Below are 17637 nucleotides of genomic sequence, written 5' to 3'. Positions count from 1 at the left end.
CAGCGTGTTATTATGTAAGTGAGGTATGCACTAATTCCAGACCTCGCAAATATAATAGAAGAAAAGAAACACACCTACAGATATACAACCAGTGTTTTCTTTCTTTCATTCCCATATATACATTTTGGAAAACCACCATTGGAGCCCACTAAAAGAATCAACCCTTTCGTGATCATAAAGAAAACACACATTAATGGGAAGTATTAATATTTTTTATTATTCAGTCACGGTGGTGTCCCTATAAAGGTAGCGCTATATTGTGGTGTATCAACCCCACTTCACTTCTATATTTACTATTATGATTTGTGCTATAATTTGATCAGAACCACTTAGAGTGATATTCTTGTTCTCTTGATCGGGGGGAGGGGTGGGGTTAAATTAACACGCTAATATAAAAAAAAAACTATTCAAACCAACTTTCCTACAATACTTATTTCCGGAAACAAGTACTGGATTTACAAACAATTAGATATTATCATCATCATCATCATCATTTCTATCATTTCTTTCATCTTCATCTCTATCATCTCTTTCATTTCGATCTTTATCATCACAGAGTGAGAAGTGACATTGCCACCACTGGCATCCTGATATGGTTAAAGTGCCACATACAGCATTGAAACCACATGGACTTTATACGTTTAAGCCACTAAACGAGAATGTTTAACATTATAACAGCGATAGATAAAAAGCATGTTAACAATGTCCGTATCCCAGTGCTGTTTTTTTTTTTTTTCGTGGACTGAGCCACTGTTGACACTATAACTATAGACATACAGACTGCATCCGCTTCTAACATCCACGATCATCATATTACTGGATGGGGGATGCTAGAAGCGGATGCGGTCTGTATGTTTCGAGAAGCAATTAAACATAATGGCTATAGCTAATTACTATTGTATTTTACTGAATCTGTATGATTTATTTTTCCCAGTAAAATACTCTTTAAATTTAAGTCTGGTCTCACCAGTATAATATAACATTTGGGATAAAATATACAGCCCAATATTCCAATACTGGAAGACATTATAGCAAATATCTCTACCAGCACTGTGCCTTTCCCAGTGACACTCATATGTGCTGGTATAAAAGCCACCCAGACACTGCAGAACACCAGCATGCTGAATGTGATGTATTTGGCCTCATTGAAACTATCTGGCAAGTTCCTGGCCAGGAAAGCTGCAATGAAACTCACAGCTGCGAGAAGCCCCATGTAACCCAGCATCATGGAAAATGCCAATATTGAGCCTTCATTACACTGTATAATAATCTTATCAAGATACGTGTAACTGTTACTTTCTGGAAATGGAGGTGCTATACATAGCCAAATGATACTAATTACTACTTGGATACAAGAACAAATGAGGACCACACAGTTGGTCATTTTGACACCAACAAGTTTTCTCGAGGAGCTTCCAGGTTTGGTGGCTGTGAAAGCCAAGTAGACCATTATAGTCTTGGCCAGGATGCAAGAGATGGCTACGGAGAAGATGATCCCGAAGGTGGTCTGCCGGAGCATGCATGTTATATGGACAGGATGTCCCAGAAACAGCAGGACACACAGGAAGCTCAGCATGATGGAGACCAGAAGAAGGAAACTCAAGTGTTTATTATTAGCTCTGACAATTGGAGTGTCCCTGGAGACAATGAAGATGACCAAGATACTTGAAGATGTAAGAAAACATAACATAGAAATAAAGCACACAGCGAGAGCTATGGGGTCATCTCTGTAGGACAGGAATTCAACCGGTTTTGGTACACACTGGTACTTGTCATTTGGCCAATGGTCTTCTGGGCATTTTTGGCATGATATTTTGTCTAGAAATGTATAAAAATAATTGTTTAGACAATTATTAAGATATTGCTTAATATAAAATGAAAGTAAAGAAGGGGATGCAGATTTGTATCAGGTAAATGACCAAAGACTAACAACTATGGTTGGAAAAACCAAACCAATCGGGCGCAATGAGTGACCTCACCTTTTATAGAAAAAAGGGGAGGAGAAACACGGATGGTATTTAAAGAGGGGAATTGCACACAACTTATTAGATTCTTAAATGGTATTGATACCAATATCAATGAATATAGAAGCGTAGTTGGCTGCTCCCAATTACAAATTGGATGGTTTGTAGGGGGACAAGTATAATAGAATCAGATATATGTGATCACTCACATATATCTAGAGAGCGCCACACCAATGGATGTAATCAATATAGATTTATTACTTTTAAAATTATTATAAATCTCTCAATAAAATGTACAATTTAATAAGTACTCACAAAAAAATATAAAAACACAATGGAATAACAATAGATTTGCATACACTCCTGATAAAGTCAATTTAAGGACTGTGTTTAAACAGTAATATGTCCTTTGATTATCCCTTGATAGGGACTTAGAGCTTTTTAGACAATGATAGTTTCATTAAGGGTGATAGAACAGACCTCAATTTCTTTTTCTATAGCCGATGGAATGAATTGATGGCAATCTCTATTCTGTGTGATTAACAGACAGCTCAAGCTCCCCTGTCAGCGGTCGCCGCCTGTTGACGATCCGCTGATGTGATGTTTGTACAGGGGGCGAGCCGTCCGTCTCCAGCAAGCTGTACAGATTAGCTGTATGCCAGGAATCACAATTAGTGACACGGTGCGGGACTCACCCAGGTTGGTGGAATTACCAGTCGGACGCCGGCTGTTGGTATATGCTGGAAACACTGGGGAGATCACCGCAGGAAGGCAGAAGGAAAAGCGGTTTGAAGATTGTGGAGGCAGGTGGTTGTATCTATCACTCAGTAGTAGCTGTAGGAGGTGTATAGCAATCCTTTACGCGTTTCTCCGCTATAGCAGGGCAGCGGTTTCTTTAGAAGGCAGATAAAACTGACATTGTGAGTCAGGGTATTTATTGGGCTGACATCCAATCGTATTTTGGTGTTAATTGATGCTTCAATGAGGTATCAGTATTCAGGTGGTTCATTAACCCTTACAGGATAGAGTCTTTGGCAGAAGCATCAATTACTTACATGTGTGCAATTTTCAGATGTTTTTTTAAAAGAAGAAAACCATCATATTGAACTCCCTATCTCTGTATAACATAGTGTTATTACATACAATAAATAAATAAACTAATAAACATTGGCTAATGTGTAAGGGATATTCAATGTTAGATCATTAAGAAAAAAGCATATAAGAACACAAAGAAAAAAAACAAATACTAAACATATAGATACTAATGTAAAAAAAAAAAAAAAAAAAAATATATATAATACAATAAAATAAAATAAAAAGAAGAAACAGAAAATAACGAGGAATGGCATCATAGTAAATCACGGAGTGAAAGAGGAAGGTTCTGTGGAATCAGGGTGGATATTTAACACTATAATAGGTAGATTGTCATGTTTCTTTGTATAGAGCCAAATGGCTCAATCAGCAGTGCTCCGGCTTAGCAACAAAAGCACCAACTGCACCATTCACAGGTTCAAATCCCTGGGTCGACATATTAATTTTTTTTTTTTTTTTATAATTATTATTATTTTAGTCTTTTATATAAACTATATTGAATTTGATATATATATAATAAGGTGAATTAATACACTATTTCCTCTTAAAATCCGTGACATATCTTAATAATGATATAGGTCAATATCCAGAGAATGTTAATACATTTGATAAATGTCTAATAGCCGGTCCAACTCAAATTACTTGCAGAGACAAAACGTGTTGACATATAGGTGGAGAGAGTCGATACTAATAATAATAATTATACCGAATCACAATATTAAATAAAATGAAATCACACAAGAATCTTAACATTTTCATATATAGTTGAGTAATAAAAATTAATTAATAGTTCAGAAACATAAAAATAGAACAGAAACATAAAAATAGAGAAGTGTCAATATATATATAAGAAAAAATAGAGAATTATTCTCTATTTGTATCTGTATTGTTGATCAGAGACAGGACTAAAACATGTATATATACTGTACAACTAAACATTGTGAATCAAAGAATTAAATTATTCAGATGTTATTAAGTTCTATACATTCATTTAGGCCAGCCGGATGTAAGCTATTTAAAGCAAATATCCAGTAGGCTTCCTTGCGGCATAATTGATTGAATCTGTCTCCACCTCTGGAGGTGGCATCTATGGTCTCAATCCCTTGAATGGTCAGACCACCGATGTCACCCCCATGTTTGTATTTAATATGGCGTGAAAGGCTGTGAGTTGTGATACCTTTAAGTATGTTTCTCCTGTGTTCCAGGAACCTAACATTCAGTGAGCGTGTTGTGCGGCCCACATATTGGGCGCCGCAAACACAAGAAATAAGATAAATAACAAAAGTGGTAGTGCAGTTAATGTAATTCTCTATAGGGTGTGTTGTCCTGATGGAGGATGAAGAAAATTGTGTACTGTCTTTCATAAATTTGCATGTGATGCATTTGTGTCTTAGACACTTAAAGCATCCTTTGCGTTTGTTAAGCTGAGAGTTCATTCCTGTAGGGTTAGATGGAAAGTGACTAGGGGCTAACGAATTCTTAAGGGTCGTATTTCTCTTAAAAACTATTTTTGGGTGATCTTCTAAGGATTCTGAAAGGATTTTATCACTTTTAAGGATCCTGTAGTTCTTATAAATAATGTTTTTAAGTTGTTTCGAATAGGTATTGAACTTAGATACATACACAGGTGTGGGAGTCTCTGACGTCACCTCATTATTCTTATGTGCTGATTTTTTAATTAGTAAAGAGTCTCGATCCACCTCCAGTGCATTACTTCTTGCTCTAGATAATAGATCCTCTGGATAACCAGCCTCTCTAAAAGCGGTCGTGAGTTCATCCATTTGTTTTTCAAAAACCCGTCCATCTGAACAATTACGTCGGATTCTTAGGTATTGACTCTTGGGTATATTATCAACCCAAGGTCGATAGTGACAACTTTTATAATTCAAATAGTTGTGACAATCTACTTCCTTGTGAAAGGTTGAAGTATATATAGTACCCTCTCTAACCGAGAGAGCGATGTCCAAAAAAGTAATTTCTGTGGGGTGAAAAGTGCTGGTGAATTTCAAACCAAAAGTGTTGGAATTAAGGAATGTAACAAAATTGTGCACTGAAGAAATATCCCCATCCCAAACAAAGAACAAATCATCTATGTACCGCCCATAGTACACCAAATTCGCCCCAAATGGACCGCCCCAGATAAGTTCCTCCTCGAGGCGGCCCATGTACAAGTTGGCAAAGCTAGGGGCGAACTTGGTGCCCATGGCGGTACCAAGAACCTGTAAATAATAAGACCCATTAAACGTGAAATAATTATGTGATAAAATGAAATTAACCGCATTTAACAAAAAATCACGTCTGGTGTCACTGAGGCCCTCATCAAGATCAAGATAATATTTTAGTGCCTCTATCCCTCTTTCATGAGGGATATTGCTATAGAGGGATTCTACATCACATGTGAGAAACAAAAAACTAGAATTCCAATTAACAGTTCTTATATTATTGAGAAATTGTGTAGTATCTCGGATGTAGGACCTCAGTGACACCACCCGTTCTTGGAGGTGCGCATCGACAAAAGCTGATAAATTAGACGTGAGGGACCCAACACCTGAAATAATGGGACGCCCGGGTGGTGACGTGACCGATTTGTGTATTTTGGGCAAATGATAATAAGTTGGAGTGACAGGAAAGGGGTTGTGCAAAAAATGTAATTCCTTTTTGGAGATCGCTCCCTCGGCCAGAGCATAATCAAACATTTTTTTCAATTTTTTGGAATAAGGGGGGGTAGGATCCTGTCTCAGAATTTTGTAAATATTTTTGTTGTCCAATTGGCGATAAGCCTCCTTGACATAGTCAATTTTATCCTGAATTACTGTCCCCCCCCCCTTATCCGCTGTTTTAATGATAATCGAATCGTCTCTCATCAAAGCTCTGAGAGCGGTTCTTTCATTTGGATGGAGATTATCCTTTTTGTGGGTCACTTTTTTATCATCAACCGTATCACAAAGAAGTTTAAAATCTTGCAAGGTCAGAGAATAGAAGGCCTCGATACAGCCATCCTTCTGTTGTATTGGATAGAACTCAGACCGCTTCCTGAGTTTGTTCAGATTTTTGGATGTAGTATCATAGATGGGGGCAGGTTGAGTGGGACCAGTCATACCCTCCCCCTGTAAATCTTCTAAGATCTGCACTAAATATTGGTCGTTATCATCTAAGATGATTGGTGTACCTTCAATACTCTGTTCTCTTAGTTTTTTACCAACAAAATGTCTCTGTCTACAGAGATCCCTGGTGTAACGGTTGAGTTCTATATAGAGATCAAATAATTTAGGTGGTTTGGCAGGTGCAAATTTTAAACCCTTAGCTATTATAGCTTTCTCGCTCTCTGTTAGAACTTTAGAGGATAGGTTGAACAAATTTTTATTTCTTATTCTTTTCTTGAAGTTTTGGATTGATTTCTTAGTTCCTCCTCTCCTTCCCCGAAATCTGTGCTTTTTCTTTTTGGTGATTCTATACTGAGGGCGCTGTACCTGTTCTGTGTTTGCCACAGCGGATAAACATTTTTCTCTAAAAAAGAGACCCGGGGAGAAGAATCCCTATTTCTGGTATAAGATTGTTGTTTAGGTATCGCCCCTTTATTTTGGTAGTCAATTTTTTTATTAATATTACCGAATGTCTGGGAATCTCTTAATGAATCACTGGTTTGATTTGGGATATTGAGGTTGCTTCCCATATTGTTACCTCCTATAGTATTAGTGGAGTTCTTTCTCCCCCTATAAGATCGATTCCTACTATTATCTCTATGAGTACGGGGGTGATCGTTTGTATCTCTACTAGAAAGTCTCCTTCTGTTTTGTCGTACCTGGGAGTAGTGATTCTCATAATTGGATTCTCTATAGTTGGTTTCTCTATATTTTCTGTTATAGGACCTTACTTGGTTATTTTTATAATCAGAAATATCTTGTGAGAGTTTATTGTTTTTTGATTTTATTAGAAACTGTTCATATTCATCAATTTTTTGATTAAGTTCTAAATCATATTCTACAAACTGCCATGGGCACCAAGTTCGCCCTTAGCTTTGCCAACTTGTACATGGGCCGCCTCGAGGAGGAACTTATCTGGGGCGGTCCATTTGGGGCGAATTTGGTGTACTATGGACGGTACATAGATGATTTGTTCTTTGTTTGGGATGGGGATATTTCTTCAGTGCACAATTTTGTTACATTCCTTAATTCCAACACTTTTGGTTTGAAATTCACCAGCACTTTTCACCCCACAGAAATTACTTTTTTGGACATCGCTCTCTCGGTTAGAGAGGGTACTATATATACTTCAACCTTTCACAAGGAAGTAGATTGTCACAACTATTTGAATTATAAAAGTTGTCACTATCGACCTTGGGTTGATAATATACCCAAGAGTCAATACCTAAGAATCCGACGTAATTGTTCAGATGGACGGGTTTTTGAAAAACAAATGGATGAACTCACGACCGCTTTTAGAGAGGCTGGTTATCCAGAGGATCTATTATCTAGAGCAAGAAGTAATGCACTGGAGGTGGATCGAGACTCTTTACTAATTAAAAAATCAGCACATAAGAATAATGAGGTGACGTCAGAGAATCCCACACCTGTGTATGTGTAAGCCCCAGGGCCGACGGGGTTAAACCCAACCTGCCCCGGCAGCCTGTGACTGACGGGGTCAGGAGTACAGTTGATTGGAGGGCGAGAGGAGGAAGAGGCGGTGTTAAGGCAGGAAGGGGTTACTCACCAGCGCGTGTGTGTGAGGGAGAAAGGAGAGACCGGCAGCAGCGTGCAAGCCCCGGCGTACAGTGAAGCGCCCGCCGCGGAGAGAGGAGAAGCCGGACGGAGGAGCGGGTGACGTCAGCGGTGACCCCCGCCGACCTCCAGGAGCGGAGAAGAGAGCGGGCACCAGCGCGAGGTTGGAGAAAGCGCTCGCCGCCCACCACCCGCCGGGGAAGTAGCAGGGTGACCCCCGCCGACCCGGAGAAGGGAAAGAGCGGGAGACGCAGAGGGTGAGAGAGCTGTGCCGTGACCCCCGCTGACCCCCAAGTCCCACGGGAGGGGCCAGAAAACGGCGCGCAGAAGCGCGTGACCCCCGCCGACCCCAGCCACAAGCTGGGCATCAGATGCGGCGCGAAGTGCTGCATCCAGGGTGATAAAACCCCCGCTGACCTCACCACAGCAGCCCGCCCAGGCAGTATGTGCAGGAAAACTGCGAACCCCCACTGACCCCATTGCAGCACCCAGCCAGAGAGACTGGGTACACAAGGAGTGTGACCCTCTCCCCATCCAGAGAAACCAGCGTGACAGAGCCGGCACCTGCCCTAAGAGTAACCGACAGGAGGGAGTGATCCTGCAGTCAACTGCCCGCAACGGTCCAAGAGCCACAGAGTGACTGAGAGTCTGACGGCCGCCATCTTGGGACATCCAGAGGAGAGAGGAAGCGGCCGCCATCTTGGCCCAGAGCAACTAACCGTGAGTTTGCCTTTGAGGCATTCAGAGGACTGACCCCACACCAGCCACAGCCTCACTATAGCAGTACCCGGCTCACAGACAGTCCCTTTACCCCTGAGCCAAGCATCTCACTGCCAGCCGTTCCTCCACACCTGCCAGGCTAATGGCCGCTACCCCCTAGACCACTAGACACTTACCGCAGTAGGGAAACTCGCCCACTATAAGGGCCTGGAGGCCTCCTTACTGCAGCGGAGACTGTACCACTCATTGTCCCTACCACTCCTTCTCGTGCAGCACCATGGCATGGGCCCCATCCAAACCCTTGTGCACAGGTCAGGTCACTAGGACCTGCTACTCAGGACGAGTAAGGGATGGCAAGAGTAAGTTGAGTAGGTTACCGGTAACTTTAGCTTAGTTTGGGATACGTCACTAGTACAGAGAAAGGTGTCGTAAGACATTTCCTTTTACTTGAATGTTTATTGCACTGTGAAAACATTTCCTTTTACCTGAATGTTTATTGCACCGTAAGACATTTCCTTTTACCTGAATGTTTATTGCACCGTAAGACATTTCCTTTTACCTGAATGTTTATTGCACCGTAAAGCATTTCCTTTTTACCGAAGAATAAAAGGTAAATCTAATCTGATAGTTTGAGTGTTCTGTGCCCATTCCTGCATCCTGAGAAGACTCCTGACTGAGATCCGGATATTGGGGAAGCACGGCCCCCGCCGCATCCATAAGGTAACTCCTCCTTGTGGGTGTCTACATATGTATCTAAGTTCAATACCTATTCGAAACAACTTAAAAACATTATTTATAAGAACTACAGGATCCTTAAAAGTGATAAAATCCTTTCAGAATCCTTAGAAGATCACCCAAAAATAGTTTTTAAGAGAAATACCACCCTTAAGAATTCGTTAGCCCCTAGTCACTTTCCATCTAACCCTACAGGAATGAACTCTCAGCTTAACAAACGCAAAGGATGCTTTAAGTGTCTAAGACACAAATGCATCACATGCAAATTTATGAAAGACAGTACACAATTTTCTTCATCCTCCATCAGGACAACACACCCTATAGAGAATTACATTAACTGCACTACCACTTTTGTTATTTATCTTATTTCTTGTGTTTGCAGCGCCCAATATGTGGGCCGCACAACACGCTCACTGAATGTTAGGTTCCTGGAACACAGGAGAAACATACTTAAAGGTATCACAACTCACAGAATTTCACGCCATATTAAATACAAACATGGGGGTGACATCGGTGGTCTGACCATTCAAGGGATTGAGACCATAGATGCCACCTCCAGAGGTGGAGACAGATTCAATCAATTATGCCGCAAGGAAGCCTACTGGATAGTTGCTTTAAATAGCTTACATCCGGCTGGCCTAAACGAATGTATAGAACTTAATAACATCTGAATAATTTAATTCTTTGATTCACAATGTTTAGTTGTACAGTATATATACATGTTTTAGTCCTGTCTCTGATCAACAATACAGATACAGATAGAGAATAATTCTCTATTTTTTCTTATATATATATTGACACTTCTCTATTTTTATGTTTCTGTTCTATTTTTATGTTTCTGAACTATTAATTAATTTTTATTACTCAACTATATATGAAAATGTTAAGATTCTTGTGTGATTTCATTTTATTTAATATTGTGATTCGGTATAATTATTATTATTAGTATCGACTCTCTCCACCTATATGTCAACACGTTTTGTCTCTGCAAGTAATTTGAGTTGGACCGGCTATTAGACATTTATCAAATGTATTAACATTCTCTGGATATTGACCTATATCATTATTAAGATATGTCACGGATTTTAAGAGGAAATAGTGTATTAATTCACCTTATTATATATATATCAAATTCAATATAGTTTATATAAAAGACTAAAATAATAATAATTATAAAAAAAAAAAAAAAATTAATATGTCGACCCAGGGATTTGAACCTGTGAATGGTGCAGTTGGTGCTTTTGTTGCTAAGCCGGAGCACTGCTGATTGAGCCATTTGGCTCTATACAAAGAAACATGACAATCTACCTATTATAGTGTTAAATATCCACCCTGATTCCACAGAACCTTCCTCTTTCACTCCGTGATTTACTATGATGCCATTCCTCGTTATTTTCTGTTTCTTCTTTTTATTTTATTTTATTTTATTGTATTATATATATTTTTTTTTTTTTTTTTTTTTACATTAGTATCTATATGTTTAGTATTTGTTTTTTTTCTTTGTGTTCTTATATGCTTTTTTCTTAATGATCTAACATTGAATATCCCTTACACATTAGCCAATGTTTATTAGTTTATTTATTTATTGTATGTAATAACACTATGTTATACAGAGATAGGGAGTTCAATATGATGGTTTTCTTCTTTTAAAAAAACATCTGAAAATTGCACACATGTAAGTAATTGATGCTTCTGCCAAAGACTCTATCCTGTAAGGGTTAATGAACCACCTGAATACTGATACCTCATTGAAGCATCAATTAACACCAAAATACGATTGGATGTCAGCCCAATAAATACCCTGACTCACAATGTCAGTTTTATCTGCCTTCTGAAGAAACCGCTGCCCTGCTATAGCGGAGAAACGCGTAAAGGATTGCTATACACCTCCTACAGCTACTACTGAGTGATAGATACAACCACCTGCCTCCACAATCTTCAAACCGCTTTTCCTTCTGCCTTCCTGCGGTGATCTCCCCAGTGTTTCCAGCATATACCAACAGCCGGCGTCCGACTGGTAATTCCACCAACCTGGGTGAGTCCCGCACCGTGTCACTAATTGTGATTCCTGGCATACAGCTAATCTGTACAGCTTGCTGGAGACGGACGGCTCGCCCCCTGTACAAACATCACATCAGCGGATCGTCAACAGGCGGCGACCGCTGACAGGGGAGCTTGAGCTGTCTGTTAATCACACAGAATAGAGATTGCCATCAATTCATTCCATCGGCTATAGAAAAAGAAATTGAGGTCTGTTCTATCACCCTTAATGAAACTATCATTGTCTAAAAAGCTCTAAGTCCCTATCAAGGGATAATCAAAGGACATATTACTGTTTAAACACAGTCCTTAAATTGACTTTATCAGGAGTGTATGCAAATCTATTGTTATTCCATTGTGTTTTTATATTTTTTTGTGAGTACTTATTAAATTGTACATTTTATTGAGAGATTTATAATAATTTTAAAAGTAATAAATCTATATTGATTACATCCATTGGTGTGGCGCTCTCTAGATATATGTGAGTGATCACATATATCTGATTCTATTATAAATGACCAAAGAATATATTGGGCAAAGTTCTTAGAAATTAACAACTACAGAAATTGTTTTAAGGAATCTACAGCGAAACATATAAAACATTCTCACCTGTGTCATTGGATATTTCTCCATCTGGGCATTGTACACAATCAAAGCAGCACTGATGATTCCCTCTCAACACTCTTTTGTATCCTATAGGACAATCTACAGAACATATAGACACAGGAACCTAGAAAGCAAATACCAACATGATGAAAATGGGTATTAATCAGATTATACAGGAAGACTGAAGAGAGCTGAGCTTAATGATTAACTATCTGAGGTTTCGGGATATTATGTACAAATAAACAGCCAATTGTATTTAATAAAAACAATGGTGTCCTTTTGTCATTTTAATTATAGCTTTTGTGGAGTATTGTATATTATGTTTTAGGATTAGATTTATACCGCCAGGAAATTTTATGTAAGGTAATTATTGCACATACATTAGTATAGAAAAGCTTTGAAATATATTCAGATATGTGCAGTATCCCTACAGATTGCTACAATTTATTCCATTGGTTGCTTTATTTGTGTGTAGGTTAAATACTTAATTCACTGGCAGCACAGTATCAATTGATGATTTTAGGTATGCAACATGTTTCCACTGATCTTGTTACAGTTCTTTATTTTTCTAGGCACTTAGCCAAGAATATATTCTCTGAGCTTATCTACTTTATATCGCTACGAGAGGTAGCTCATTGGTCAGTGTTGTGCTTATTGACATATACAAATGGTGTTTCTTACTCAAAAGATTCCTGAATATCTGGCAAAAATACTCCACTTTATGTATTGAATAGTAGGGTGAATTGTATTGAGATGTATATATCCTTATTTTGGTATCATGTTTTATAATTGAAGTGTGTTTGTCCGGCAGACAAAAGGTGCTGTAAGTTAGCTGGCCTTTAGGGTAGATCAGTGGTTCTCAAACTGTGGGTCCTGACCCCAAAGTGAGTCCCGACCACCTCAGAATGGGGTCACGACTCCATGTTGCTGACCATCAGATTAATGTGTCTGTGAAGGGGGGAACAGGGGATAACTCATTAAGTAAACATCCTCTGCTTCCCTCTTCCATCCCCCTTTTCCCCTTTTCCATCCCCTCATTACCCACTGCCTCCCTTTCACAATAGCGGGTACTTCACTTCACTGACCACACATGTGGCTGCCATTCTGTGGTAACTTGCTGGGGTCCTGTAATAATTTCTATTGTCTGACGGGGTCCCAGAGCAAATAGTTTGAGAACCCCGGGGTAGATAGTGATAAGAGCGACTAATATTGTTGCTGCGTCATATGATAGTCAGGGGCGAATTTAGGGGTCAGGCCGCCCCTAGGCACAACATTTTTGCCCCCCCCCCCCTATTTTAATATAATCATTATTATGGTATGTCATACATACCCTCCAACTGTACCGATTTTGCCGGTACAGTACCGTTTTTTAACAGTCTGTACCGGCAAAATCAGTTTGTACCGAATGTACCGCTTTTCTGTAACTTACTGTGCGCCGCAAAAAATCATTCCTCCTCCTGGCTGTCAGTTCCTGGCCCCGCTCTGTGTGCTTGCTGTCCTGGTGCTCCGGCTCTCCTATCTTCCCCTCCGTTCCCATGAGTGCATTGCGCACTCAGGGGAAGGATGTCTCTCTGCCCTCACTGTCTGCGCATGCACAGACTGAGAACTCAGGGCACGATCTCTATGAGGGAGAGAAGGGTGTGCTGGCCACTGCCTGGCGCGCATGAGGGGGATGATCATCTCCACTGACATCTACGCTGCGCTCGCCGTCTGGAGCCTGTCACAGTTGAACAGCACAGAGTAGGTGACTCAGCCAGGCTGCACTAAATAATCACCCCAGCATCATCTTGTCGCACCTGTTAAACTTTGCCTGCAGCTCATGTCACATAGTGGCTTGGTGGGCTGCTGCCATATTAAATAAGCATATTTAATATATTTATTTATTAAATAAGTATATTAAATATACTTATTTAATATGCCAGCAGCCCACCAAGCAACTATGTGACATGAGCTGCATGATACTTGTAGTAGTTGGTGCACAGTACACATTCGGAAAGGGGACGTGGTTACACCCTTTTTGCCCATTGCCATGCCCCTTTGTTCATGGTCACGCCCCTTTTCTGAATGTGTACCGATATCTTATATTCAAATGTTGGAGGGTATGGTCATATCTATCATACAAATTTTACTGTAGCCCACCTCAAAAAAATGTAAAGCAGTCTGGACTGCTAACTGTATGGAGGACCCGGACGGAGGGAGGGTGAATTAACTTTATGTGCAGTCTCAGTCAGTCTCTCTCACACTGACTGACTGCAGGGAAGTTCGCGCTGCTCAGCCTAGCTGCTTTCCCCACCGGCAGCAGTGAGCCAGAGCAATTCAGCTCAGCTCACCCAGCGGTGGAGCCGGAGGCGCAGGGGGACCGTTGGAGATAGCCGGTGATGTACTCTGCATGGCAGAGCGGGTGGGCAGCGGCGGGTGACGAGCGGCACTGCTGCCGACATATGATGAATCATGTCGGCGGCAGTGCCGCTTGTCACTTGCCGCTGCCCACCTGCTCTGCCATGCTGCTATTTAAAATAATGTCAGCCTGCTGTGCCGCCCTTGATTGGTGCCGCCCTGTGAGGTCATAATTGTAGACATATCATTTATTATCCCAATATAGAAAGGGAGTTTTGCCGTTCGCACAGGATGGTAACTTAGTTATAACAGTTGTGGACCCTCCTGTTATGGGCTCCTAATATATCATATGTATAGGGCCATGAGGGTGTGCTACCATGGACATCTAGTAATACAAGGTTTAAGGAAAAAGAGAAGAATGTCTTCTGCTGGTGCACCTAAAGAATTTGACACATACAATTTAACTTTTAATGTATTCATTAAAATAGTTGTGACAAGAAAACCACAATACAAAACATACAACACACTCAGTGACTTTAAAAATCTACACTCAGTGGGACCCCAGTCCAATTTCCCTTTTGTCAATAAATTGGCAGATCTGGTAGCTTCCCAAATCCCCTGGTGTGTATGGGCAACAACAATCTTTTGGATAATTGTATGTTTGTATTTTTTCAGCGTCGTATGACCAATACAGTATTGTTTGTGCTGGTTTGATGTGTTATTCTATAGAAAATATCAGCCCCAATGTAAATGGAGGTTCCAGCTAGTTGCTCCGGTGCACAATGTGATAACCGCTGCTGGATGCAGGTGTGATCCCGTCCCAGCTTAGTCATTTACAATGGCACCGATGGCAAGCTATGTAGTCTGACTGGCACAATGGGAGAAGGGGTATTGGATTGTGCCGCTGTCTCCCTGTCGCCTTAAACACGTGTGTCCGCTTAGCTGGCGCCACTCATGGACTCCCAACACCGATGTGGTGTTAACAGGAGACAAGTGGTGTCGGCTGTCTGGACTCCACCAATATAGGGCAGTGTCGCTAGTGCATGGAGTCTGACGCCAGATGCCACAATACTAAGCGGGGGAATCCGTAGGTTACGGAGACCTGGGGACGCTCGGCTATCTAAACAGATGTAAATACAGTGTATGGGGGGAAGGGACTGTGGAAAAACACACTGAGTGTGATGACGGTCTGCGTGTGCTTCCCAAAAAGCTTCCTTAGGTCCTAAGGAATCCCTACTCGAATTGGATTGTTAGAGGCTATTACAAACTACGTTAAAATGTTAAAAATTGAAATAAGTAACGTATTGGGGCGATAGCCCATTACCATACAGTACATAATGTTAAACATCTAAGGTTTGAAGATCTATACCCCTATACAGTATATCTATCTCCATATAGCAATGGTTATTCTCTCCATCTCTCTTGTTTATAGTTGAGAGGTTCTCCTCACTGGGAAACCCATTACAGAATGTCACTCTTGTAAGATAGGCTAAAAATGTCTCTCTAAGAGTGTGTACACACGGTTCGATGTTCTGTGCGATCCGATGTACGATTCGATGTTTTGTCCGATTTTTACTTTTCCGTTTTTTTCTCTACTCCTTAAGATATGCCTTAAGATATGCTTAAGATTTTGACTTTTTACCATACAATTTGCTATGCGATTTCCTATTTGATTTACTATACGATTTCCTATGTGCCTTAAGATTTGCTTAAGATTTTGACTAAGTGATTTTGACTTAACAACAGGATGACTGACAGGGTCCTGGAAATCGTATAGCACATCGCATCTTAAGCATATCGCAAGGCACATACGATGCATGCGATATGCTTGCGATTTGTGCTAGATAGAGTGTGCTGCCCACTCTATCTCCCCTCCGATCTCTCCTTAAACGGGAGCGCGCATCGGGCTAGGAAGCCCTTACAATGCATACAATCAGTATGCGATATGTATGCGATATGGCTTCCGATGTTGACGATATCGTCAACATCGGAAGCCATATCGAACCGTGTGTACACACTATAACAGTATGTGCAGCATCCTACTATCTCTCCAAAATTAAAAAATAATAATAAATAATAAAGAATAAAAAATAATAAAGATGGAAAATGTATATAAATTTGCATGTTTAAAATATATTTATACATTTATTGCTATCCATTTTTTTTATTGTTATTTCTTTTTCTATTACTATTCCTCATTTTTTCATGTGTACATTAACCCTTACTGTATTGTATTATCCATATCTGTCTAATCCAATCTATATGCCTGTATAATGACTACTTACTTACTACTACCCAGTTGGTACATTACAGTTTTCTATGTATTAACATGCACATAGACGCTATACTCCCTCATCAAAGATGGCGTCTACCCTACTTCTGGCTAGACGGCCGAGTTAAAATGAGATAAGAACTGTCTGGATTAAATGTATATACACGGGGCGTGGCCTGGACGAGCAGGGAGCAGGACGCACCTTTGGAGAGCTCCTGCTACTTTCAATACAAAAAGCCTTTCTGCTGCCCTAAAGGCACAAATAAAACATCTACAGCTGCCCAGCCGCCTCACCTACACCCTCCGGATCGAGGTTGAGTGTTCTGCGGAGCCGGGGGAGGGAGAAATCCATCCCTGCAGGTTGCGGCCCTCTCCTCACTTGAAGCCGCGGCCTCAATTAGGAGCCTGTGTCCGGCTGCTGGGCTCCAAGGCCGCATCGCGACGAACTACAGCGCCCGGAGGCAGTGTTTCAAGCAGCCCTCCCTGCAGGAGGTAAGCGGTGGGTGCCCCTACCTCCCCTGGTACCCCTGCGCTGCCTCCCTGGCTGATATTTGGAGAAAAGAGCCGGGCTCCCTCCTCCAGTCCCAGACGCGGCGGCCATCTTGGATTTGGCAGTAGCTGAGTCCAACACACAGATCTCCCTGCCTGCATCCACTGCGGAGTGGGGGGAGTGTTCCCCACCCCTACCCTCCAGTCTGTTTGCCCCATAAGCATTGAGCCACCACAGCCCTGCCATATACTAACCCTTCAGGGGGTTCCATCCACTTCCCTCAATTACTGGGGTCTACCTACTCAGGAACCCCTACCTATAACAGACAGCACCCTGCATATTTTGGGCACTCTCAATTTACTTCACCCCCTGCAGTCCCCAACATTACAGCAGACTTGGAAACTTTATTACCTTAATACTGCCCAAACATCCTTTAGGAGAAGCTGTCCCAACGACTCTCTCCACTTTGATGCTGATATGGATTCCTGGGCTCTGTGTTAAATGAACGTGGAGCTCCATCCTGTGGCCCAACTGAAAATTACGCCTCCACAGCTACTGTAATTCCATAAGCAAAAAAAAAAAAAGGAGGAAAAAAAGTCTTGCAGAAATACACTCATTCCCTCCTGCCTTTTAGGATGAGCTTCCACCTACTGCAATAAGTGG

The 17637-nt window shown here is 41.0% G+C and overlaps 1 protein-coding gene across 1 annotated transcript; it reads right to left on the bottom strand.

The window, feature by feature from the left end:
• Window positions 1-465: 465 nt before the first annotated feature.
• On the bottom strand, window positions 466-13412 carry LOC146068608 (vomeronasal type-2 receptor 26-like). Its single transcript, XM_083179251.1, has 4 exons — window positions 13305-13412; window positions 11879-11999; window positions 895-1818; window positions 466-587 (listed from the first exon to the last, which is right to left on the bottom strand). Exons 1-4 carry the CDS (start codon window positions 13410-13412, stop codon window positions 466-468), a joined length of 1275 nt encoding a protein of 424 aa, XP_083035377.1.
• Window positions 13413-17637: the final 4225 nt, after the last annotated feature.

Source organism: Crinia signifera, chromosome 1 (assembly GCF_055691185.1).
Source record: "Crinia signifera chromosome 1, ASM5569118v1, whole genome shotgun sequence".
Lineage (NCBI taxonomy): Eukaryota > Metazoa > Chordata > Amphibia > Anura > Myobatrachidae > Crinia > Crinia signifera.
The sequence above is the reverse complement of the archived record's forward strand: the minus strand, read 5'-3'. Positions and strand labels throughout refer to the sequence as shown.

Excerpts from the sequence above, each read along its gene's own strand:
- LOC146068608 (XM_083179251.1), bottom strand. The coding sequence starts at position 13,412 with ATGGGAACGGAGGGGAAGATAGGAGAGCCGGAGCACCAGGACAGCAAG. Across the intron at positions 12,000-13,304 it reads ATGATTTTTTGCGGCGCACA|GTTCCTGTGTCTATATGTTC; the intron begins GTAAGTTACAGA and ends TTTGCTTTCTAG. Across the intron at positions 588-894 it reads AGATTCAGTAAAATACAATA|GATGCCAGTGGTGGCAATGT; the intron begins GTAATTAGCTAT and ends TAACCATATCAG.